At 51.8% G+C, this 27,143-nt stretch overlaps 1 protein-coding gene and 1 long non-coding RNA gene across 3 annotated transcripts in view; one reads left to right on the top strand and one right to left on the bottom strand.

Annotated features, from left to right (window-relative positions):
- Positions 1-22,507, top strand: part of LOC116958356 (SLC35A4 upstream open reading frame protein) — a 42,553-nt gene extending 20,046 nt beyond the window's left edge. For both annotated transcript variants that reach the window (XM_032980916.2, XM_032980917.2), the window contains exon 3: positions 18,490-22,507. In XM_032980916.2, the coding sequence (XP_032836807.1) occupies positions 18,490-18,702 (213 nt within the window). In that variant the 3' untranslated portion in view covers positions 18,703-22,507. The remainder of the gene's footprint in view (positions 1-18,489) is intronic.
- The window catches only part of LOC142907237 (uncharacterized), a 36,220-nt gene continuing 31,157 nt past the window's right edge, over positions 22,081-27,143 (bottom strand). Inside the window, exon 2 of the long non-coding RNA XR_012930875.1 lies at positions 22,081-23,468. This is a non-coding gene — a long non-coding RNA (uncharacterized LOC142907237). The remainder of the gene's footprint in view (positions 23,469-27,143) is intronic.

Below are 27,143 nucleotides of genomic sequence, written 5' to 3'. Positions count from 1 at the left end.
TCAACACTGCACCATAGACTCAACACTGCACCATAGACTCAACACTGCCCATAGACTCAACACTGCACCACAGACTCAACACTGCACCACAGACTCAACACTGCACCATAGACTCAACCCTGCACCACAGACTCAACACTGCACCACAGACTCAACCCTGCACCACAGACTCAACACTGCACCACAGACTCAACACTGCACCACAGACTCAACACTGCCCATAGACTCAACACTACCCATAGACTCAACACTGCCCACAGACTCAACACTGCCCCATAGACTCAACACTGCACCATAGACTCAACACTGCCCCATAGACTCAACACTGCACCATAGACTCAACACTGCACCATAGACTCAACACTGTACCATAGACTCAACACTGCCCCATAGACCCAACACTACACCATAGACTCAACACTGCCCATAGACTCATCACTGCCCATAGACTCAACACTGCACCACAGACTCAACACTGCCCATAGACTCAACACTGCATCATAAACTCAACACTGCACCATAGACTCAACACTGCACCACCGACTCAACACTGCCCATAGACTCAACACTGCACCATAGACTCAACACTACCCATAGACTCAATTCTGCACCACAGACTCAACACTGCACCATAGACTCAACACTGCACCATAGACTCAACACTGCACCATAGACTCAACACTGCACCATAGACTCAACACTGCACCATAGACTCAACACTGCACCATAGACTCAACACTGCCCATAGACTCAGCACTGCACCATAGACTCTACACTACACCATAGACTCAACACTGCACCATAGACTCAACACTGCACCATAGACTCAACACTGCACCATAGACTCAACACTGCACCATAGACTCAACACTACCCATAGACGCAGAACTGCCCATAGACTCAACAGTGCCCATAGACTCAACACTGCACCATAGACTCAGCACTGCACCATAGACTCAACACTGCACCATAGCCTCAACACTGCACCATACACTCAACACTGCACCATAGACTCAACACTGCACCATAGACCCAACACTGCCCATAGACCCAACACTGCACCATAGACTCAACACTGCACCATAGACTCAACACTGTACCATAGACTCAACACTGCACCATAGACTCAACACTGCACCATAGACTCGACACTGCCCATAGACTCAGCACTGCACCATAGACTCAACACTGCCCATAGACTCAGCACTGCACCATACACTCAACACTGCACCACAGACTCAACACTGCACCATAGACTCAACCCTGCACCACAGACTCAACACTGCACCACAGACTCAACACTGCACCACAGACTCAACACTGCCCATAGACTCATCACTGCCCATAGACTCAACACTGCACCACAGACTCAACACTGCACCACAGACTCAACACTGCACCACAGCCTCAACACTGCACCATAGACTCAACACTGCACCACAGACTCAACACTGCCCATAGACTCATCACTGCCCATAGACTCAACACTGCACCACAGACTCAACACTGCACCACAGACTCAACACTGCACCATAGACTCAACCCTGCACCACAGACTCAACACTGCACCACAGACTTAACCCTGCACCACAGACTCAACACTGCACCACAGACTCAACACTGCACCACAGACTCAACACTGCCCATAGACTCAACACTACCCATAGACTCAACACTGCCCACAGACTCAACACTGCCCCATAGACTCAACCCTGCACCACAGACTCAACACTGCACCACAGACTCAACCCTGCACCACAGACTCAACCCTGCACCACAGACTCAACACTGCACCATAGACTCAACACTGCCCATAGACTCAACACTGCACCACAGACTCAACACTGCCCATAGACTCAACACTACCCATAGACTCAACACTGCCCACAGACTCAACACTGCCCCATAGACTCAACACTGCACCATAGACTCAACACTGCCCCATAGACTCAACACTGCACCATAGACTCAACACTGCACCATAGACTCAACACTGCACCATAGACTCAGCACTGCTGCCCACAGACTCAGCACTGCACCATAGACTCAACACTGCCCCATAGACTCAACACTGCACCATAGACTCAACACTGCACCATAGACTCAACACTGTACCATAGACTCAACACTGCCCCATAGACCCAACACTACACCATAGACTCAACACTGCCCATAGACTCATCACTGCCCATAGACTCAACACTGCACCACAGACTCAACACTGCCCATAGACTCAACACTGCATCATAAACTCAACACTGCACCATAGACTCAACACTGCACCACCGACTCAACACTGCCCATAGACTCAACACTGCACCATAGACTCAACACTACCCATAGACTCAATTCTGCACCACAGACTCAACACTGCACCATAGACTCAACACTGCACCATAGATTCAACACTGCACCATAGACTCAACACTGCACCATAGACTCAACACTGCACCATAGACTCAACACTGCACCATAGACTCAACACTGCCCATAGACTCAGCACTGCACCATAGACTCTACACTACACCATAGACTCAACACTGCACCATAGACTCAACACTGCACCATAGACTCAACACTGCACTATAGACTCAACACTGCACCATAGACTCAACACTACCCATAGACGCAGAACTGCCCATAGACTCAACAGTTCCCATAGACTCAACACTGCACCATAGACTCAGCACTGCACCATAGACTCAACACTGCACCATAGCCTCAACACTGCACCATACACTCAATACTGCACCATAGACTCAACACTGCACCATAGACCCAACACTGCCCATAGACCCAACACTGCACCATAGACTCAACACTGCACCATAGACTCAACACTGCACCATAGACTCAACACTGCACCATAGACTCAACACTGCACCATAGACTCAACACTGCCCATAGACTCAGCACTGCACCATAGACTCAACACTGCCCATAGACTCAGCACTGCACCATACACTCAACACTGCACCACAGACTCAACACTGCACCATAGACTCAACCCTGCACCACAGACTCAACACTGCACCACAGACTCAACACTGCACCACAGACTCAACACTGCCCATAGACTCATCACTGCCCATAGACTCAACACTGCACCACAGACTCAACACTGCACCACAGACTCAACACTGCACCATAGACTCAACACTGCCCATAGACTCAGCACTGCACCATACACTCAACACTGCACCACAGACTCAACACTGCACCACAGACTCAACCCTGCACCACAGACTCAACACTGCACCACAGACTCAACACTGCACCACAGACTCAACACTGCCCATAGACTCATCACTGCCCATAGACTCAACACTGCACCACAGACTCAACACTGCACCACAGACTCAACACTGCACCACAGCATCAACACTGCACCATAGACTCAACACTGCACCACAGACTCAACACTGCCCATAGACTCATCACTGCCCATAGACTCAACACTGCACCACAGACTCAACACTGCACCACAGACTCAACACTGCACCATAGACTCAACCCTGCACCACAGACTCAACACTGCACCACAGACTTAACCCTGCACCACAGACTCAACACTGCACCACAGACTCAACACTGCACCACAGACTCAACACTGCCCATAGACTCAACACTACCCATAGACTCAACACTGCCCACAGACTCAACACTGCCCCATAGACTCAACCCTGCACCACAGACTCAACACTGCACCACAGACTCAACCCTGCACCACAGACTCAACCCTGCACCACAGACTCAACACTGCACCATAGACTCAACACTGCCCATAGACTCAACACTGCACCACAGACTCAACACTGCCCATAGACTCAACACTACCCATAGACTCAACACTGCCCACAGACTCAACACTGCCCCATAGACTCAACACTGCACCATAGACTCAACACTGCCCCATAGACTCAACACTGCACCATAGACTCAACACTGCACCATAGACTCAACACTGCACCATAGACTCAGCACTGCTGCCCACAGACTCAGCACTGCACCATAGACTCAACACTGCCCCATAGACTCAACACTGCACCATAGACTCAACACTGCACCATAGACTCAACACTGCCCCATAGACCCAACACTACACCATAGACTCAACACTGCCCATAGACTCATCACTGCCCATAGACTCAACACTGCACCACAGACTCAACACTGCCCATAGACTCAACACTGCATCATAAACTCAACACTGCACCATAGACTCAACACTGCACCACCGACTCAACACTGCCCATAGACTCAACACTGCACCATAGACTCAACACTACCCATAGACTCAATTCTGCACCACAGACTCAACACTGCACCATAGACTCAACACTGCACCATAGATTCAACACTGCACCATAGACTCAACACTGCACCATAGACTCAACACTGCACCATAGACTCAACACTGCACCATAGACTCAACACTGCCCATAGACTCAGCACTGCACCATAGACTCTACACTACACCATAGACTCAACACTGCACCATAGACTCAACACTGCACCATAGACTCAACACTGCACTATAGACTCAACACTGCACCATAGACTCAACACTACCCATAGACGCAGAACTGCCCATAGACTCAACAGTTCCCATAGACTCAACACTGCACCATAGACTCAGCACTGCACCATAGACTCAACACTGCACCATAGCCTCAACACTGCACCATACACTCAATACTGCACCATAGACTCAACACTGCACCATAGACCCAACACTGCCCATAGACCCAACACTGCACCATAGACTCAACACTGCACCATAGACTCAACACTGCACCATAGACTCAACACTGCACCATAGACTCAACACTGCACCATAGACTCAACACTGCACCATAGACTCAACACTGCCCATAGACTCAGCACTGCACCATAGACTCAACACTGCCCATAGACTCAGCACTGCACCATACACTCAACACTGCACCACAGACTCAACACTGCACCATAGACTCAACCCTGCACCACAGACTCAACACTGCACCACAGACTCAACACTGCACCACAGACTCAACACTGCCCATAGACTCATCACTGCCCATAGACTCAACACTGCACCACAGACTCAACACTGCACCACAGACTCAACACTGCACCATAGACTCAACACTGCACCATAGACTCAACACTGCACCATAGACTCAACACTGCACCATAGACTCAACACTGCCCATAGACTCAACACTGCACCACAGACTCAACACTGCACCACAGACTCAACACTGCACCATAGACTCAACCCTGCACCACAGACTCAACACTGCACCACAGACTCAACCCTGCACCACAGACTCAACACTGCACCACAGACTCAACACTGCACCACAGACTCAACACTGCCCATAGACTCAACACTACCCATAGACTCAACACTGCCCACAGACTCAACACTGCCCCATAGACTCAACACTGCACCATAGACTCAACACTGCCCCATAGACTCAACACTGCACCATAGACTCAACACTGCACCATAGACTCAACACTGTACCATAGACTCAACACTGCCCCATAGACCCAACACTACACCATAGACTCAACACTGCCCATAGACTCATCACTGCCCATAGACTCAACACTGCACCACAGACTCAACACTGCCCATAGACTCAACACTGCATCATAAACTCAACACTGCACCATAGACTCAACACTGCACCACCGACTCAACACTGCCCATAGACTCAACACTGCACCATAGACTCAACACTACCCATAGACTCAATTCTGCACCACAGACTCAACACTGCACCACAGACTCAACCCTGCACCACAGACTCAACACTGCACCACAGACTCAACACTGCACCACAGACTCAACACTGCCCATAGACTCAACACTACCCATAGACTCAACACTGCCCACAGACTCAACACTGCCCCATAGACTCAACACTGCACCATAGACTCAACACTGCCCCATAGACTCAACACTGCACCATAGACTCAACACTGCACCATAGACTCAACACTGTACCATAGACTCAACACTGCCCCATAGACCCAACACTACACCATAGACTCAACACTGCCCATAGACTCATCACTGCCCATAGACTCAACACTGCACCACAGACTCAACACTGCCCATAGACTCAACACTGCATCATAAACTCAACACTGCACCATAGACTCAACACTGCACCACCGACTCAACACTGCCCATAGACTCAACACTGCACCATAGACTCAACACTACCCATAGACTCAATTCTGCACCACAGACTCAACACTGCACCATAGACTCAACACTGCACCATAGACTCAACACTGCACCATAGACTCAACACTGCACCATAGACTCAACACTGCACCATAGACTCAACACTGCACCATAGACTCAACACTGCCCATAGACTCAGCACTGCACCATAGACTCTACACTACACCATAGACTCAACACTGCACCATAGACTCAACACTGCACCATAGACTCAACACTGCACCATAGACTCAACACTGCACCATAGACTCAACACTACCCATAGACGCAGAACTGCCCATAGACTCAACAGTGCCCATAGACTCAACACTGCACCATAGACTCAGCACTGCACCATAGACTCAACACTGCACCATAGCCTCAACACTGCACCATACACTCAACACTGCACCATAGACTCAACACTGCACCATAGACCCAACACTGCCCATAGACCCAACACTGCACCATAGACTCAACACTGCACCATAGACTCAACACTGTACCATAGACTCAACACTGCACCATAGACTCAACACTGCACCATAGACTCGACACTGCCCATAGACTCAGCACTGCACCATAGACTCAACACTGCCCATAGACTCAGCACTGCACCATACACTCAACACTGCACCACAGACTCAACACTGCACCATAGACTCAACCCTGCACCACAGACTCAACACTGCACCACAGACTCAACACTGCACCACAGACTCAACACTGCCCATAGACTCATCACTGCCCATAGACTCAACACTGCACCACAGACTCAACACTGCACCACAGACTCAACACTGCACCACAGCCTCAACACTGCACCATAGACTCAACACTGCACCACAGACTCAACACTGCCCATAGACTCATCACTGCCCATAGACTCAACACTGCACCACAGACTCAACACTGCACCACAGACTCAACACTGCACCATAGACTCAACCCTGCACCACAGACTCAACACTGCACCACAGACTTAACCCTGCACCACAGACTCAACACTGCACCACAGACTCAACACTGCACCACAGACTCAACACTGCCCATAGACTCAACACTACCCATAGACTCAACACTGCCCACAGACTCAACACTGCCCCATAGACTCAACCCTGCACCACAGACTCAACACTGCACCACAGACTCAACCCTGCACCACAGACTCAACCCTGCACCACAGACTCAACACTGCACCATAGACTCAACACTGCCCATAGACTCAACACTGCACCACAGACTCAACACTGCCCATAGACTCAACACTACCCATAGACTCAACACTGCCCACAGACTCAACACTGCCCCATAGACTCAACACTGCACCATAGACTCAACACTGCCCCATAGACTCAACACTGCACCATAGACTCAACACTGCACCATAGACTCAACACTGCACCATAGACTCAGCACTGCTGCCCACAGACTCAGCACTGCACCATAGACTCAACACTGCCCCATAGACTCAACACTGCACCATAGACTCAACACTGCACCATAGACTCAACACTGTACCATAGACTCAACACTGCCCCATAGACCCAACACTACACCATAGACTCAACACTGCCCATAGACTCATCACTGCCCATAGACTCAACACTGCACCACAGACTCAACACTGCCCATAGACTCAACACTGCATCATAAACTCAACACTGCACCATAGACTCAACACTGCACCACCGACTCAACACTGCCCATAGACTCAACACTGCACCATAGACTCAACACTACCCATAGACTCAATTCTGCACCACAGACTCAACACTGCACCATAGACTCAACACTGCACCATAGATTCAACACTGCACCATAGACTCAACACTGCACCATAGACTCAACACTGCACCATAGACTCAACACTGCACCATAGACTCAACACTGCCCATAGACTCAGCACTGCACCATAGACTCTACACTACACCATAGACTCAACACTGCACCATAGACTCAACACTGCACCATAGACTCAACACTGCACTATAGACTCAACACTGCACCATAGACTCAACACTACCCATAGACGCAGAACTGCCCATAGACTCAACAGTTCCCATAGACTCAACACTGCACCATAGACTCAGCACTGCACCATAGACTCAACACTGCACCATAGCCTCAACACTGCACCATACACTCAATACTGCACCATAGACTCAACACTGCACCATAGACCCAACACTGCCCATAGACCCAACACTGCACCATAGACTCAACACTGCACCATAGACTCAACACTGCACCATAGACTCAACACTGCACCATAGACTCAACACTGCACCATAGACTCAACACTGCACCATAGACTCAACACTGCCCATAGACTCAGCACTGCACCATAGACTCAACACTGCCCATAGACTCAGCACTGCACCATACACTCAACACTGCACCACAGACTCAACACTGCACCATAGACTCAACCCTGCACCACAGACTCAACACTGCACCACAGACTCAACACTGCACCACAGACTCAACACTGCCCATAGACTCATCACTGCCCATAGACTCAACACTGCACCACAGACTCAACACTGCACCACAGACTCAACACTGCACCATAGACTCAACACTGCCCATAGACTCAGCACTGCACCATACACTCAACACTGCACCACAGACTCAACACTGCACCATAGACTCAACCCTGCACCACAGACTCAACACTGCACCACAGACTCAACACTGCACCACAGACTCAACACTGCCCATAGACTCATCACTGCCCATAGACTCAACACTGCACCACAGACTCAACACTGCACCACAGACTCAACACTGCACCACAGCATCAACACTGCACCATAGACTCAACACTGCACCACAGACTCAACACTGCCCATAGACTCATCACTGCCCATAGACTCAACACTGCACCACAGACTCAACACTGCACCACAGACTCAACACTGCACCATAGACTCAACCCTGCACCACAGACTCAACACTGTACCACAGACTTAACCCTGCACCACAGACTCAACACTGCACCACAGACTCAACACTGCACCACAGACTCAACACTGCCCATAGACTCAACACTACCCATAGACTCAACACTGCCCACAGACTCAACACTGCCCCATAGACTCAACCCTGCACCACAGACTCAACACTGCACCACAGACTCAACCCTGCACCACAGACTCAACCCTGCACCACAGACTCAACACTGCACCATAGACTCAACACTGCCCATAGACTCAACACTGCACCACAGACTCAACACTGCCCATAGACTCAACACTACCCATAGACTCAACACTGCCCACAGACTCAACACTGCCCCATAGACTCAACACTGCACCATAGACTCAACACTGCCCCATAGACTCAACACTGCACCATAGACTCAACACTGCACCATAGACTCAACACTGCACCATAGACTCAGCACTGCTGCCCACAGACTCAGCACTGCACCATAGACTCAACACTGCCCCATAGACTCAACACTGCACCATAGACTCAACACTGCACCATAGACTCAACACTGCCCCATAGACCCAACACTACACCATAGACTCAACACTGCCCATAGACTCATCACTGCCCATAGACTCAACACTGCACCACAGACTCAACACTGCCCATAGACTCAACACTGCATCATAAACTCAACACTGCACCATAGACTCAACACTGCACCACCGACTCAACACTGCCCATAGACTCAACACTGCACCATAGACTCAACACTACCCATAGACTCAATTCTGCACCACAGACTCAACACTGCACCATAGACTCAACACTGCACCATAGATTCAACACTGCACCATAGACTCAACACTGCACCATAGACTCAACACTGCACCATAGACTCAACACTGCACCATAGACTCAACACTGCCCATAGACTCAGCACTGCACCATAGACTCTACACTACACCATAGACTCAACACTGCACCATAGACTCAACACTGCACCATAGACTCAACACTGCACTATAGACTCAACACTGCACCATAGACTCAACACTACCCATAGACGCAGAACTGCCCATAGACTCAACAGTTCCCATAGACTCAACACTGCACCATAGACTCAGCACTGCACCATAGACTCAACACTGCACCATAGCCTCAACACTGCACCATACACTCAATACTGCACCATAGACTCAACACTGCACCATAGACCCAACACTGCCCATAGACCCAACACTGCACCATAGACTCAACACTGCACCATAGACTCAACACTGCACCATAGACTCAACACTGCACCATAGACTCAACACTGCACCATAGACTCAACACTGCACCATAGACTCAACACTGCCCATAGACTCAGCACTGCACCATAGACTCAACACTGCCCATAGACTCAGCACTGCACCATACACTCAACACTGCACCACAGACTCAACACTGCACCATAGACTCAACCCTGCACCACAGACTCAACACTGCACCACAGACTCAACACTGCACCACAGACTCAACACTGCCCATAGACTCATCACTGCCCATAGACTCAACACTGCACCACAGACTCAACACTGCACCACAGACTCAACACTGCACCACAGCCTCAACACTGCACCATAGACTCAACACTGCACCACAGACTCATCACTGCCCATAGACTCAACACTGCACCACAGACTCAACACTGCACCACAGACTCAACACTGCACCATAGACTCAACCCTGCACCACAGACTCAACACTGCACCACAGACTCAACCCTGCACCACAGACTCAACACTGCACCACAGACTCAACACTGCACCACAGACTCAACACTGCCCATAGACTCAACACTACCCATAGACTCAACACTGCCCACAGACTCAACACTGCCCCATAGACTCAACACTGCACCATAGACTCAACACTGCCCCATAGACTCAACACTGCACCATAGACTCAACACTGCACCATAGACTCAACACTGCACCATAGACTCAGCACTGCTGCCCACAGACTCAGCACTGCTGCCCATAGACTCAACACTGCACCATAGACTCAACACTGCACCATAGACTCAACACTGCACCATAGACTCAACACTGTACCATAGACTCAACACTGCCCCATAGACCCAACACTACACCATAGACTCAACACTGCCCATAGACTCATCACTGCCCATAGACTCAACACTGCACCACAGACTCAACACTGCCCATAGACTCAACACTGCATCATAAACTCAACACTGCACCATAGACTCAACACTGCACCACCGACTCAACACTGCCCATAGACTCAACACTGCACCATAGACTCAACACTACCCATAGACTCAATTCTGCACCACAGACTCAACACTGCACCATAGACTCAACACTGCACCATAGACTCAACACTGCACCATAGACTCAACACTGCACCATAGACTCAACACTGCACCATAGACTCAACACTGCACCATAGACTCAACACTGCCCATAGACTCAGCACTGCACCATAGACTCTACACTACACCATAGACTCAACACTGCACCATAGACTCAACACTGCACCATAGACTCAACACTGCACCATAGACTCAACACTGCACCATAGACTCAACACTACCCATAGACGCAGAACTGCCCATAGACTCAACAGTGCCCATAGACTCAACACTGCACCATAGACTCAGCACTGCACCATAGACTCAACACTGCACCATAGCCTCAACACTGCACCATACACTCAACACTGCACCATAGACTCAACACTGCACCATAGACCCAACACTGCCCATAGACCCAACACTGCACCATAGACTCAACACTGCACCATAGACTCAACACTGCACCATAGACTCAACACTGCACCATAGACTCAACACTGCACCATAGACTCGACACTGCCCATAGACTCAGCACTGCACCATAGACTCAACACTGCCCATAGACTCAGCACTGCACCATACACTCAACACTGCACCACAGACTCAACACTGCACCATAGACTCAACCCTGCACCACAGACTCAACACTGCACCACAGACTCAACACTGCACCACAGACTCAACACTGCCCATAGACTCATCACTGCCCATAGACTCAACACTGCACCACAGACTCAACACTGCACCACAGACTCAACACTGCACCACAGCCTCAACACTGCACCATAGACTCAACACTGCACCACAGACTCAACACTGCCCATAGACTCATCACTGCCCATAGACTCAACACTGCACCACAGACTCAACACTGCACCACAGACTCAACACTGCACCATAGACTCAACCCTGCACCACAGACTCAACACTGCACCACAGATTTAACCCTGCACCACAGACTCAACACTGCACCACAGACTCAACACTGCACCACAGACTCAACACTGCCCATAGACTCAACACTACCCATAGACTCAACACTGCCCACAGACTCAACACTGCCCCATAGACTCAACACTGCACCATAGACTCAACACTGCCCCATAGACTCAACACTGCACCATAGACTCAACACTGCACCATAGACTCAACACTGCACCATAGACTCAGCACTGCACCATAGACTCAACACTGCACCATAGACTCAACACTGCACCATAGACTCAACACTGCACCATAGACTCAACACTGTACCATAGACTCAACACTGCCCCATAGACCCAACACTACACCATAGACTCAACACTGCCCATAGACTCATCACTGCCCATAGACTCAACACTGCACCACAGACTCAACACTGCCCATAGACTCAACACTGCATCATAAACTCAACACTGCACCATAGACTCAACACTGCACCACCGACTCAACACTGCCCATAGACTCAACACTGCACCATAGACTCAACACTACCCATAGACTCAATTCTGCACCACAGACTCAACTCTGCACCATAGACTCAACACTGCACCATAGACTCAACACTGCACCATAGACTCAACACTGCACCATAGACTCAACACTGCACCATAGACTCAACACTCCACCATAGACTCAACACTGCCCATAGACTCAGCACTGCACCATAGACTCTACACTACACCATAGACTCAACACTGCACCATAGACTCAACACTGCACCATAGACTCAACACTGCACCATAGACTCAACACTGCACCATAGACTCAACACTGCACGATAGACTCAACACTGCACCACAGACTCAACACTGCCCATAGACTCAACACTGCACCATAGACTCAACACTGCTGCACCATAGACTCAACACTGCACCATAGACTCAACACTGCACCATAGACTCAACATAGACTCAACACTGCACCATAGACTCAACACTGCCCATAGACTCAGCACTGCACCATAGACTCTACACTACACCATAGACTCAACACTGCACCATAGACTCAACACTGCACCATAGACTCAACACTGCTGCCCATAGACTCAACACTGCACCATAGACTCACCACTGCACCATAGACTCAACACTGCACCACAGACTCAACACTGCCCATAGACTCAACACTACCCACAGACTCAACACTGCCCATAGACTCAGCACTGCACCATAGACTCAACACTGCACCATAGACTCAACACCGCACCATAGACTCAACACTGCCCCATAGACTCAACACTGCTGCCCATAAACTCAACACTGCACCATAGACTCAACACTGCACCACAGACTCAACACTGCACCATAGACTCAACACTGCACCACAGACTCAACACTGCACCATAGACTCAACACTGCACCACAGACTCAACACTGCACCATAGACTCAACACTACCCATAGACGCAGAACTGCCCATAGACTCAACAGTGTCCATAGACTCAACACTGCACCATAGACTCAGCACTGCACCATAGACTCAACACTGCACCATAGCCTCAACACTGCACCATACACTCAACACTGCACCATAGACTCAACACTGCACCATAGACCCAACACTGCCCATAGACCCAACACTGCACCATAGACTCAACACTGCACCATAGACTCAACACTGCACCATAGACTCAACACTGCACCATAGACTCAACACTGCACCATAGACTCAACACTGCACCATAGACTCAACACTGCCCATAGACTCAGCACTGCACCATAGACTCAACACTGCCCATAGACTCAGCACTGCACCATACACTCAACACTGCACCACAGACTGAACACTGCACCATAGACTCAACCCTGCACCACAGACTCAACACTGCACCACAGACTCAACACTGCACCACAGACTCAACACTGCCCATAGACTCATCACTGCCCATAGACTCAACACTACACCACAGACTCAACACTGCACCACAGACTCAACACTGCACCACAGACTCAACCCTGCACCACAGACTCAACACTGCACCATAGACTCAACACTGCTGCCCATAGACTCAACACTGCACCATAGACTCACCACTGCACCATAGACTCAACACTGCACCACAGACTCAACACTGCCCATAGACTCAATACTACCCACAGACTCAACACTGCCCATAGACTCAACACTGCACCATAGACTCAACACTGCACCATAGACTCAACACCGCACCATAGACTCAACACTGCCCCATAGACTCAACACTGCTGCCCATAAACTCAACACTGCACCATAGACTCAACACTGCACCACAGACTCAACACTGCACCATAGACTCAACACTGCACCACAGACTCAACACTGCACCATAGACTCAACACTGCACCACAGACTCAACACTGCACCATAGACTCAACACTACCCATAGACGCAGAACTGCCCATAGACTCAACAGTGCCCATAGACTCAACACTGCACCATAGACTCAGCACTGCACCATAGACTCAACACTGCACCATAGCCTCAACACTGCACCATACACTCAACACTGCACCATAGACTCAACACTGCACCATAGACCCAACACTGCCCATAGACCCAACACTGCACCATAGACTCAACACTGCACCATAGACTCAACACTGCACCATAGACTCAACACTGCACCATAGACTCAACACTGCACCATAGACTCAACACTGCACCATAGACTCAACACTGCCCATAGACTCAGCACTGCACCATAGACTCAACACTGCCCATAGACTCAGCACTGCACCATACACTCAACACTGCACCACAGACTCAACACTGCACCATAGACTCAACCCTGCACCACAGACTCAACACTGCACCACAGACTCAACACTGCACCACAGACTCAACACTGCCCATAGACTCATCACTGCCCATAGACTCAACACTGCACCACAGAATCAACACTGCACCACAGACTCAACACTGCACCACAGCCTCAACACTGCACCATAGACTCAACACTGCACCACAGACTCATCACTGCCCATAGACTCAACACTGCACCACAGACTCAACACTGCACCACAGACTCAACACTGCACCATAGACTCAACCCTGCACCACAGACTCAACACTGCACCACAGACTCAACCCTGCACCACAGACTCAACACTCCACCACAGACTCAACACTGCACCACAGACTCAACACTGCCCATAGACTCAACACTACCCATAGACTCAACACTGCCCACAGACTCAACACTGCACCACAGACTCAACACTGCCCATAGACTCAACACTGCACCATAGACTCAACACTGCTGCACCATAGACTCAACACTGCACCATAGACTCAACACTGCACCATAGACTCAACATAGACTCAACACTGCACCATAGACTCAACACTGCCCATAGACTCAGCACTGCACCATAGACTCTACACTACACCATAGACTCAACACTGCACCACAGACTCAACTCTGCACCATAGACTCAACACTGCACCATAGACTCAACACTGCACCATAGACTCAACACTGCACCATAGACTCAACACTGCACCATAGACTCAACACTCCACCATAGACTCAACACTGCCCATAGACTCAGCACTGCACCATAGACTCTACACTACACCATAGACTCAACACTGCACCATAGACTCAACACTGCACCATAGACTCAACACTGCACCATAGACTCAACACTGCACCATAGACTCAACACTGCACGATAGACTCAACACTGCACCACAGACTCAACACTGCCCATAGACTCAACACTGCACCATAGACTCAACACTGCTGCACCATAGACTCAACACTGCACCATAGACTCAACACTGCACCATAGACTCAACATAGACTCAACACTGCACCATAGACTCAACACTGCCCATAGACTCAGCACTGCACCATAGACTCTACACTACACCATAGACTCAACACTGCACCATAGACTCAACACTGCACCATAGACTCAACACTGCTGCCCATAGACTCAACACTGCACCATAGACTCACCACTGCACCATAGACTCAACACTGCACCACAGACTCAACACTGCCCATAGACTCAACACTACCCACAGACTCAACACTGCCCATAGACTCAACACTGCACCATAGACTCAACACTGCACCATAGACTCAACACCGCACCATAGACTCAACACTGCCCCATAGACTCAACACTGCTGCCCATAAACTCAACACTGCACCATAGACTCAACACTGCACCACAGACTCAACACTGCACCATAGACTCAACACTGCACCATAGACTCAACACTGCACCACAGACTCAACACTGCACCATAGACTCAACACTGCACCACAGACTCAACACTGCACCATAGACTCAACACTACCCATAGACGCAGAACTGCCCATAGACTCAACAGTGCCCATAGACTCAACACTGCACCATAGACTCAGCACTGCACCATAGACTCAACACTGCACCATAGCCTCAACACTGCACCATACACTCAACACTGCACCATAGACTCAACACTGCACCATAGACCCAACACTGCCCATAGACCCAACACTGCACCATAGACTCAACACTGCACCATAGACTCAACACTGCACCATAGACTCAACACTGCACCATAGACTCAACACTGCACCATAGACTCAACACTGCACCATAGACTCAACACTGCCCATAGACTCAGCACTGCACCATAGACTCAACACTGCCCATAGACTCAGCACTGCACCATACACTCAACACTGCACCACAGACTCAACACTGCACCATAGACTCAACCCTGCACCACAGACTCAACACTGCACCACAGACTCAACACTGCACCACAGACTCAACACTGCCCATAGACTCATCACTGCCCATAGACTCAACACTACACCACAGACTCAACACTGCACCACAGACTCAACACTGCACCACAGACTCAACCCTGCACCACAGACTCAACACTGCACCATAGACTCAACACTGCTGCCCATAGACTCAACACTGCACCATAGACTCACCACTGCACCATAGACTCAACACTGCACCACAGACTCAACACTGCCCATAGACTCAACACTACCCACAGACGCAACACTGCCCATAGACTCAACACTGCACCATAGACTCAACACTGCACCATAGACTCAACACCGCACCATAGACTCAACACTGCCCCATAGACTCAACACTGCTGCCCATAAACTCAACACTGCACCATAGACTCAACACTGCACCACAGACTCAACACTGCACCATAGACTCAACACTGCACCACAGACTCAACACTGCACCATAGACTCAACACTGCACCACAGACTCAACACTGCACCATAGACTCAACACTACCCATAGACGCAGAACTGCCCATAGACTCAACAGTGCCCATAGACTCAACACTGCACCATAGACTCAGCACTGCACCATAGACTCAACACTGCACCATAGCCTCAACACTGCACCATACACTCAACACTGCACCATAGACTCAACACTGCACCATAGACCCAACACTGCCCATAGACCCAACACTGCACCATAGACTCAACACTGCACCATAGACTCAACACTGCACCATAGACTCAACACTGCACCATAGACTCAACACTCCACCACAGACTCAACACTGCACCACAGACTCAACACTGCCCATAGACTCAACACTACCCATAGACTCAACACTGCCCACAGACTCAACACTGCACCACAGACTCAACACTGCACCATAGACTCAACACTGCTGCCCATAGACTCAACACTGCACTATAGACTCAACACTGCACCATAGACTCAACACTGCACCATAGACTCAACACTGCATCATAGACTCAACACTGCACCATAGACTCAACACTGCACCATAGACTCAACACTGCACCACAGACTCAACACTACCCACAGACTCAACACTGCACCATAGACTCAACACTACCCACAGACTCAACACTGTACCACAGACTCAACACTACCCACAGACTCAACACTGCACCATAGACTCAACACTACCCACAGACTCTACACAAACTCCACTCACTCTATCCCCCACCCACCCTACCCACCACCCCACCCACCACCCAGGCGGGGGGCTCCGTGCTCAGCTCCCCGCTGCTGAAGGGCTTCGCCCTGGGCTTCGTGTTCGCCAGGCTGCGCGTGGCCGGCCTGGCCGGGGCGCTGGTGGGCGTTGTGGCCGGCGCCTACGCCGCCCAGAGCTACGAGCTCCCCGACGTGGGCCTCACGCTCGCCTCGTACCTGCGTCGCGTCAGGGGCGACGATGGCGGGCCACGGGAGTGAGCTCCCTTGCGCTGTGGGTGGGTGGGTGGTGGGTGGGTGGTAGTGGGTGGGTGGTGGTGGGTGGGTGGGGTGGGTCACCGCCCGCTCCCGCCCACCGTCGCCAGGTCAATCGGGAGCCTCCGGAGCGAGCTCCGCCATTCGGGGCTCTGTTGCGGTGCGGGGTTGTGAATCTACCACCCACCCACCATCCACCCACCCACCGCTCTCCACCCACCAAAGACTGAGGTCCTCCACAGGGCCAAACCCACCCACCACCCACTACCCACCCACCCACCACCCACCCACCACCACCCACCCACCACCAGTTAGGTCAATCAGAAGAGCCCCAGGAGTGAGCTCCGCCTCGGGCCTGTTGGTCAACATCCACTCGGGGAGGAGGGGGGGCGCGCCACGAGACATCTCCGTCAGGGGGCCCACCACGAGTGTCATCTCCACCAGGGGGCCCACCACGAGTCGTCTCCACCAGGGGGCCCACCACGAGTCGCCTCCACCAGGGGGCCCACCACGAGTGTCGTCTCCACCAGGGGGCCCACCACGAGTCGCCTCCACCAGGGGGCCCACCACGAGTCGTCTCCACCAGGGGGCCCACCACGAGTGTCGTCTCCGCCAGGGGGCCCACCACGAGTGTCATCTCCACCAGGGGGCACCACGAGTCGCCTCCACCAGGGGGCCCACCACGAGTGTCATCTCCACCAGGGGGCCCACCACGAGTCATCTCCACCAGGGGGCCCACCACGAGTGTCGTCTCCGTCAGAGGCCCCACCACGAGTGTCATCTCCACCAGGGGGCCCACCACGAGTGTCGTCTCCACCAGGGGGCCCACCAGGAGTGTCGTCTCCACCAGGTGGCCCAAGAATCGTCTCTGTCGTGGGGCCTCTTGTGTGGGGCCTGTGAGTGAGCTCCACCAGGGGCCCACGAAACGACCTCCACAAGAGGCCTATTGGGCCCACAATGGACTATTTCTTTCAGACTGTACACACGCACAAGTGTGTGTGTGTGGGATGTCCTCGCTCCTCTGCCGGGTGACTTTTGGGCTCCTGATGGAGCTCCGCGAGGGGGTTTGAGTGGATATGCATGCCTAGACTTCTGCTGCTGTATTGTATGAGTGCGTGCGTGGGTGTGTGTGTGTGTCTGTGTGTGTGTGTCTGTGTGTGTGTGGGTGTGTCTGTGTGTCTGTGTGTTTGTCTGTGTGTGTGTGGGTGTGTCTGTGTGTGTGTGTCTGTGTGTGTCTGTGTGTGTGTGTCTGTGTGTGTGTCTGTGTGTGTCTGTGCGTGCGTGTGTGTGTCTGTGTGTGAGTGGGTGTGTGTGTGTCTTTGTGTGTGTGTGTCTGTATGTGTGTCTATGTGTGTGTCTGTGTGTGTGTCTGTGTGTCTGTGTGTGTGCTGTATGGGGAGCGGTGGGTGTAGTGGTTAGCGCTACGCTGACCGCTACGAACCCGGCGACCCCGAGTTCGATTCCCGCTCACGGCCAACACCGTCGGTGACGGTTACCTGAACCGGTCCCTGGGCCTCCCCTAGGTCGACTCAGCCTCAAAATGAATAGCTGGTGTTGTAGCAGCGTAGTGTAGCAGTGAAACGTCGCTGGCACTGGGGGAGAGACAAAGGCGGCCGGGCGTGGTGGTTCTGCTGGCCACCCACCCCCCTCTGTGTGTGCCACAGTGCCCGGTAGCCTTCTCAGCCGCTGCTGCTGCTACTCGCTAACGGCACTTGCCCCTGCTGCCTGTTGCAGGCTACACGGGGGACCTTTGTCTGTGTGCGAGTGCGGAGCGGCTGAGCAAAACAGGGCACCATGGCGGTTATCCCGAAACCGGGTCCTGGGCGTCCCCTAGGTCGACTCGGCCTCAAATGAGCCACGGTGGGTGGTGGTAGACATCTCCACTAGTGGGGAGACAAAGGCGGACCGGGCGTGGTGGGGGGGGGGGCGGAAGCTTCGTCTCGTGTCCGTACGTTCGTGCGTCTTAAGTTGTTGGCGTCGGGTTTACCGTGTAGCGTCCTTTGCCTTAAACCATGGACCCCCCCCCACACCCCCCACCCCCCCCCAGCCCCCACCTCCCCCACCCCCCACCCAAGTGTTCGGGCACACACACACACACACCGAGACTCACGATGGCCGTGTCGGAGACGCTGAGACCCTGGGTTCAAGCCCTGGGTCTGGGTGTCTCTCTCTCTCTCTCAGGGGGTTCACGATGGCCGTGTAGGAGACACTGAGACCCTGGGTTAGAGCCCTGGGTCTGGGTGTCTCTCTCTCTCTCAGGGGGTTCACGATGGCCGTGTCAGAGACACTGAGAGCCTGGGTTCAAGCCCTGGGTCTGGGTGTCTCTCTCTCTCAGGGGGTTCACGATGGCCGTGTAGGAGACACTGAGACACCCTGGGGTTCGAGCCCCCTGAGTTTCTGGGTGCCTCTCCCCCTCAGCGGGGCCCACCTCCCGTCCAGCGGCACGCACGGAACCGGGCGAGCAGTTGGGGGGGGGTCCGTCACAGGCAGCGCGGGACATTTCAGAAGCGAGCGGTGGCACCCGAGGGAGCTTCCGGCGGTCCAAAGCATCTCAGCTTCCTCCAAACATTTCGCCATTCAGTAACATTCACAGTCCCCAACACCACCACCACCACCACCACTCCCCTACCAGCTGTGCCGTGCGGGGGTTGTGGAGTGTAAGTGTGTTGTTGTTGTTGTTGTTCTTCATTTGGGGGGCAACTCGCGGCCGGAAAGAAATGCCCGGCCGATATATGCACGCACGCACCTCGAAGAGTGGTGGGTGGGGTGGTGGTGGTGGTGACCTTTGTTTAGGCAGATTGGGCAGCCGAAGGTCAAGGTCTTTACATTTATTCATATGCAGCTGAAGGCATGGACACGGTCTCTCTCTATACACACACACACACAAACACACAGAGTAAAACCTTGGGATTGCACGCGTAACTGCGTTCGGGAAACGTGTTTTGTAATCCAAAGCGCACTCGTACATCGGTTGTGGTCACGTGACCACGCTCGGCAGGGCAGAGCGTGCTTTCAAAGTCAACAAATTCTCCTGCGGAGGAGGGGGCTGGTCGGAACGTCGGGTTTGCTGGGTCAATGGCCAGGGTGAACAACAACAACAAGAACGGCACCACCACCACCACCACGTGGTGCGTTCAGCACAATGTGCCCGACTGTGAGGGCGGGCACAAGCCTGGCGCGAGCTGGTGAAACGTTGAGTTTCATAAGGGGGGCACCACGGGGTGACCAGCCCCTCCCTCCCTCCCCCCACCCAGCCCCACCCCTCCCCACCCAGCCCCTCCCCTGTCCACCAAGCCCCACCCCTCCCACGTGGACAGACATCCACAGACATACACAACAATTAATCCTGTGAATTAATCCCCGTTGGGCTACAAGTCCACGACGTTGCCTACTAACAGTAATATTTATTTTAAAACGCTTAGCTCGACCCGCAAAACACTCGCAGGCAAAGTTTACTCGCAATGCACAAGGTTTTACTCTGTGTGTATATGATGCATTTAGAAGCTGTGTTTCTATATATATTGTACGTGAATATACAGCTGAAGACAGACTGTAGGCTCTCTGTATATTTATAAACCCTCTGTATCTTCAGTTGCAACCCCCCATGTTCCCCGACGTTTGGACTACCCCATATAAATATGTAAAAATCTTGCCCGAATGCTTTTCGCGACTGCAGGAATTAATATCCTTCTGGGCCTTTCGGCAAAGTCGCGCATAGACGGGTTCAAAGAAAATGAATAAAAACTAAAAAAGCTACTACGACGTTTTTGATTCGCCGTTGGGGGGAAAAATAAAATCGAAGACCGCTTTATGTTGTGTTTAAAAGCGTCGTTTTTTGTTATTTTATTGTTATTTTCGTTTAACTTGATGATAGTGATACTATATTCTTGGTTCTTTCGGTAAAGTCACCACCACGTAGAAGGGAAACAATAAAATAATAAATATATAAAACAATAAAATTATTCTTCTTTGGTTCTTTCGGTAAAGTCACGTAGAATGAGAATAAAATAATAAATTGATAAAATAATAACACAATAATATTCTCACGACGTTTCGGCCACAACACAAGCGGCCTTCATCAGGTGAAGGGAGCGAGACTGTCTGGTAGGACAGTCTCGCTCCCTTCACCTGATGTTTTACAATAATTTTATTGTTTTATATTTTTATTATTTTAATGTTTCCCTTCTACGTGGTGGGGACTTTACCGAAAGAACCAAGAATAATAATTGTATTGTTTTACAATAATTTTATTGTTTTATATTTGTATTATTTTCTTGTTTCCCTTCTTACGTGGTGGTGACTTTACCGAAAGACCCAAAGAATACCCTATATATATTCTCGTGTGTGTATATATATACAGGGTGGTTCAAAAGTCTGGGTTCATAATGGCCATGCTGGAGACACTAAATGCTGGGTTTAAACTCAGGATATCAGTGTCTATCCGAGTGGGTATATCTACAGGGCACGGGCTAGAGAAGAGATGGAGTGATATGGTACAGGAGGACGTGGAGCTGAGTGGACTTGCCGATGACTGGTACCAGCGGTGTCAAGATCGGCCTCTGTGGAGGAGGCTCGTGAAGGACGCTACTGGTCAGTTGGAGGCAGTCGCCCTCCAACAACAACGGAGGGCGGAGGAGCGACGCTCACAACAACGAGCGGAGCGCCGGGTGGCTAAAGCGCAGCGGGTTGGCACAGAAGGGGGCACAGGTGGTGCATCAGCTCAGTCATCTCAGTCAGTCGACCCGTGGCACCTGCTGGGTCTGCCCCGTGACCTCCTGCCCAGCGGGCGTTCGACACTTCACGTGGCCTCAACGTGCACATGGCCTGGCACAAGCGTCGTGGTGACGTCACCGCCACTTAGTGGCGAATAGCGGTTGTTGTGTTATATACAGGGGGCCTCAAATTAAATGTTAACGCTTATACGGGGACTATAGTTGTTAATGTAAAAAAAGGATAATAATACTACTACACCGTAACACGCTAACAACATGTGACGTTGATAGCCTCAAAAAGGCCTCCCACTCGTTCGGCGCTCCACCTGTAGGCGGACCTTCCTGTGGTGTTGTTGGTCATTTCTCAGAAGTGTGAACATTCATTTTGAAGCACCCTGCACACTACACTACACTATATACTACACTATACACTACTTTACACTACACTCATATACACACTATACACCACCACTCCTACACTACACTATACTCATATACACTACACACTGCACTATAAACTATGCTATACACTACACCACTCCTACACTACTATACACTACACACCATTCCTACACTACACTATACACACTATCACTACACTATACACTACTCCACTCCTACACTACTATACACTACACTATACACTACACTACTATACACTACACTAATACTACACTACACTATACACTACTATACACTACTATACACTACTCCTACACTACACACACTATACTCTACACTACACCACTCCTACACTACACACACGATCACTACACTACTATACTCCTATACACACTGCACTATACACACTACACTAGTATACACTACACTAGTATACACTACACTATACACTACACACTACTATACACACTACACTTCTATACACTATACTCCTATACACACTACACTATAAACTACACTACACACTACACTACTATACACTATACACACTACACTATACACTACAATACACTACACACTACTATACACACCACTACTATACACTATACTCCTATACACACTACACTACACACTACTATACACACTACACTACTATACACTATACTCCTATACACACTACACCTTACACTACACTACAATACACTACTATACACTATACTCCTATACACACTACATTATACACTACACTATACACTACTATACACACTACACTACTATACACTATACTCCTATACACACTACACACTACGCTATACACTACACTACTATACACTACACACTACACTATACACTACTATACACACTACACTACTATACACGACACTACTACACTCCTATCCACGGTGCTTTTTTTTAAAAAAAAGTGTTAATACTTAAATGGGCCCACCGTTTTTCGTAGGAAAACGAGCGGATAACGTCACACCGTAAGGCCATAACGAATGTGACGTCAACGGCTTCAAAACGCCAGCGGAGGAGGCCTCAAAAACTCAGCAACTTCTCAGAAGAAGCGTTCACTGTACCACGTGGGGTGGGTGGGTGGATGGGTGGGTGGATGGGTGGGTGGGTGGATGGGTGGGTGGATGGGTGGGTGGGTGGATGGGTGGATGGGTGGGTGGATGGGTGGATGGGTGGGTGGATGGGTGGGTGGATGGGTGGGTGGGTGGGTGGATGGGTGGGTGGGTGGATGGGTGGGTGGGTGGGTGGATGGGTGGGTGGGTGGGTGGGTGGATGGGTGGGTGGATGGGTGGATGGGTGGGTGGGTGGATGGGTGGATGGGTGGGTGGGTGGATGGATGGGTGGGTGGGTGGGTGGATGGGTGGGTGGGTGGGTGGATGGGTGGGTGGGTGGATGGGTGGGTGGGTGGATGGGTGGATGGGTGGGTGGGTGGATGGGTGGATGGGTGGGTGGATGGGTGGGTGGGTGGATGGGTGGATGGGTGGGTGGATGGGTGGGTGGATGGGTGTGTGGATGGGTGGGTGGATGGGTGGGTGGATGGGTGGGTGGATGGGTGGGTGGGTGGGTGGGTGGATGGGTGGGTGGGTGGATGGGTGGGTGGGTGGGTGGATGGGTGGGTGGGTGGATGGGTGGGTGGGTGGATGGGTGGGTGGGTGGGTGGGTGGGTGGATGGGTGGATGGGTGGGTGGATGGGTGGGTGGGTGGGTGGATGGGTGGATGGGTGGATGGGTGGGTGGGTGGGTGGATGGGTGGATGGGTGGATGGGTGGGTGGGTGGATGGGTGGATGGGTGGGTGGGTGGATGGGTGGGTGGGTGGATGGATGGGTGGGTGGGTGGATGGGTGGGTGGGTGGGTGGTCCAAAGTTCGGGGAGCGGCACAACATTCACGTGGACAAAATGTCACGGGCTGGTTTTGGTTCTTTTATTTCGTCATCGCGGCGATGACGTCATCGCGGCGATGACGTTATCGCATCGATGACGTCATCGGCGCAACGGCGGCAGCAGCAGGCGTCGCCGCGGTGACGAGGTCGTGACGAGGTCGTGACGAGGTCGTGACGAGGTGACGAGGTCGTGACGAGAGGTCATCGTGGTGACTACGTTGTCACTGTGACGAGGATCGTGACGAGGGTCGTGACGAGGTCGTGACGAGGTCGTGACGAGGTCGTGACGAGGTCGTGACGAGGTCGTGACGAGAGGTCGTGACGAGAGGTCGTGACGAGGTCGTGACGAGGTCGTGACGAGAGGTCGTGACGAGGTCGTGACGAGAGAGAGCTTGTCGCCATTAAAAGAAAGTTCACCGCGAGATTTGTGTCGAGTCGATTTGTGACGACGTCCCCCCACGGTCGACGAGACGGAGAGCGTGGGAAGGGAGCCAGACAGGAGCCAGACAGGAGCCAGACAGGAGAGAGCCAGACAGGAGCCAGACAGGAGGAGAGCCAGACAGGAGAGCCAGACAGGAGCCAGACAGGAGGAGAGCCAGACAGGAGAGCCAGACAGGAGCCAGACAGGAGGAGAGCCAGACAGGAGGAGAGCCAGGCAGGAGCCAGCTAGCAGGAGCCAGGTAGCAGGAGCCAGACAGCAGGAGCCAGACAGCAGGAGAGAGCCAGCTAGCAGTAGAACCAGCTAGCAGGAGCCAGACAGGAGAGCCAGCTAGCAGGAGCCAGCTAGCAGAGAGCCAGACAGGAGAGCCAGCTAGCGAGCTAGCAGGAGCCAGCTAGCGAGCTAGCAGGAGCCAGCTAGCAGTAGAGCCAGCTAGCAGGAGCCAGACAGGAGAGCCAGCTAGCAGGAGCCAGCTAGCAGTAGAACCAGCTAGCAGGAGCCAGACAGCAGGAGCCAGGGAGGAGCCAGCTAGCAGGAGCCAGCTAGCAGGAGCCAGACAGCAGGAGCCAGCTAGCAGGAGAGCCAGACAGCAGGAGCCAGCTAGCAGGAGAGCCAGCTAGCAGGAGAGCCAGACAGCAGGAGCCAGCTAGCAGTAGAACCAGCTAGCAGGAGCCAGACAGGCAGGAGCCAGCTAGCAGGAGAGCCAGACAGCAGGTGCCAGACAGCAGGAGCCAGCTAGCAGGAGAGCCAGCTAGCAGAGAGCCAGCTAGCAGAGAGCCAGACAGCAGGAGAGCCAGCTAGCAGGAGAGCCAGCTAGCAGAGAGCCAGCTAGCAGAGAGCCAGACAGCAGGAGAGCCAGCTAGCAGGAGAGCCAGCTAGCAGAGAGCCAGCTAGCAGGAGCCAGCTAGCAGGAGAGCCAGCTAGCAGGAGCCAGCTTGCAGGGCCAGGGAGGAGCCAGCTAGCAGGAGAGCCAGACAGGAGAGCCAGCTAGCAGGAGCC

Source organism: Petromyzon marinus, chromosome 76 (assembly GCF_048934315.1).
Source record: "Petromyzon marinus isolate PM22_M1 ecotype Great Lakes invasive population chromosome 76, UKy_Petmar_22M1.pri1.0, whole genome shotgun sequence".
NCBI classification, from domain to species: domain Eukaryota; kingdom Metazoa; phylum Chordata; class Hyperoartia; order Petromyzontiformes; family Petromyzontidae; genus Petromyzon; species Petromyzon marinus.
This window is presented reverse-complemented; position numbering and strand designations above follow the sequence as displayed.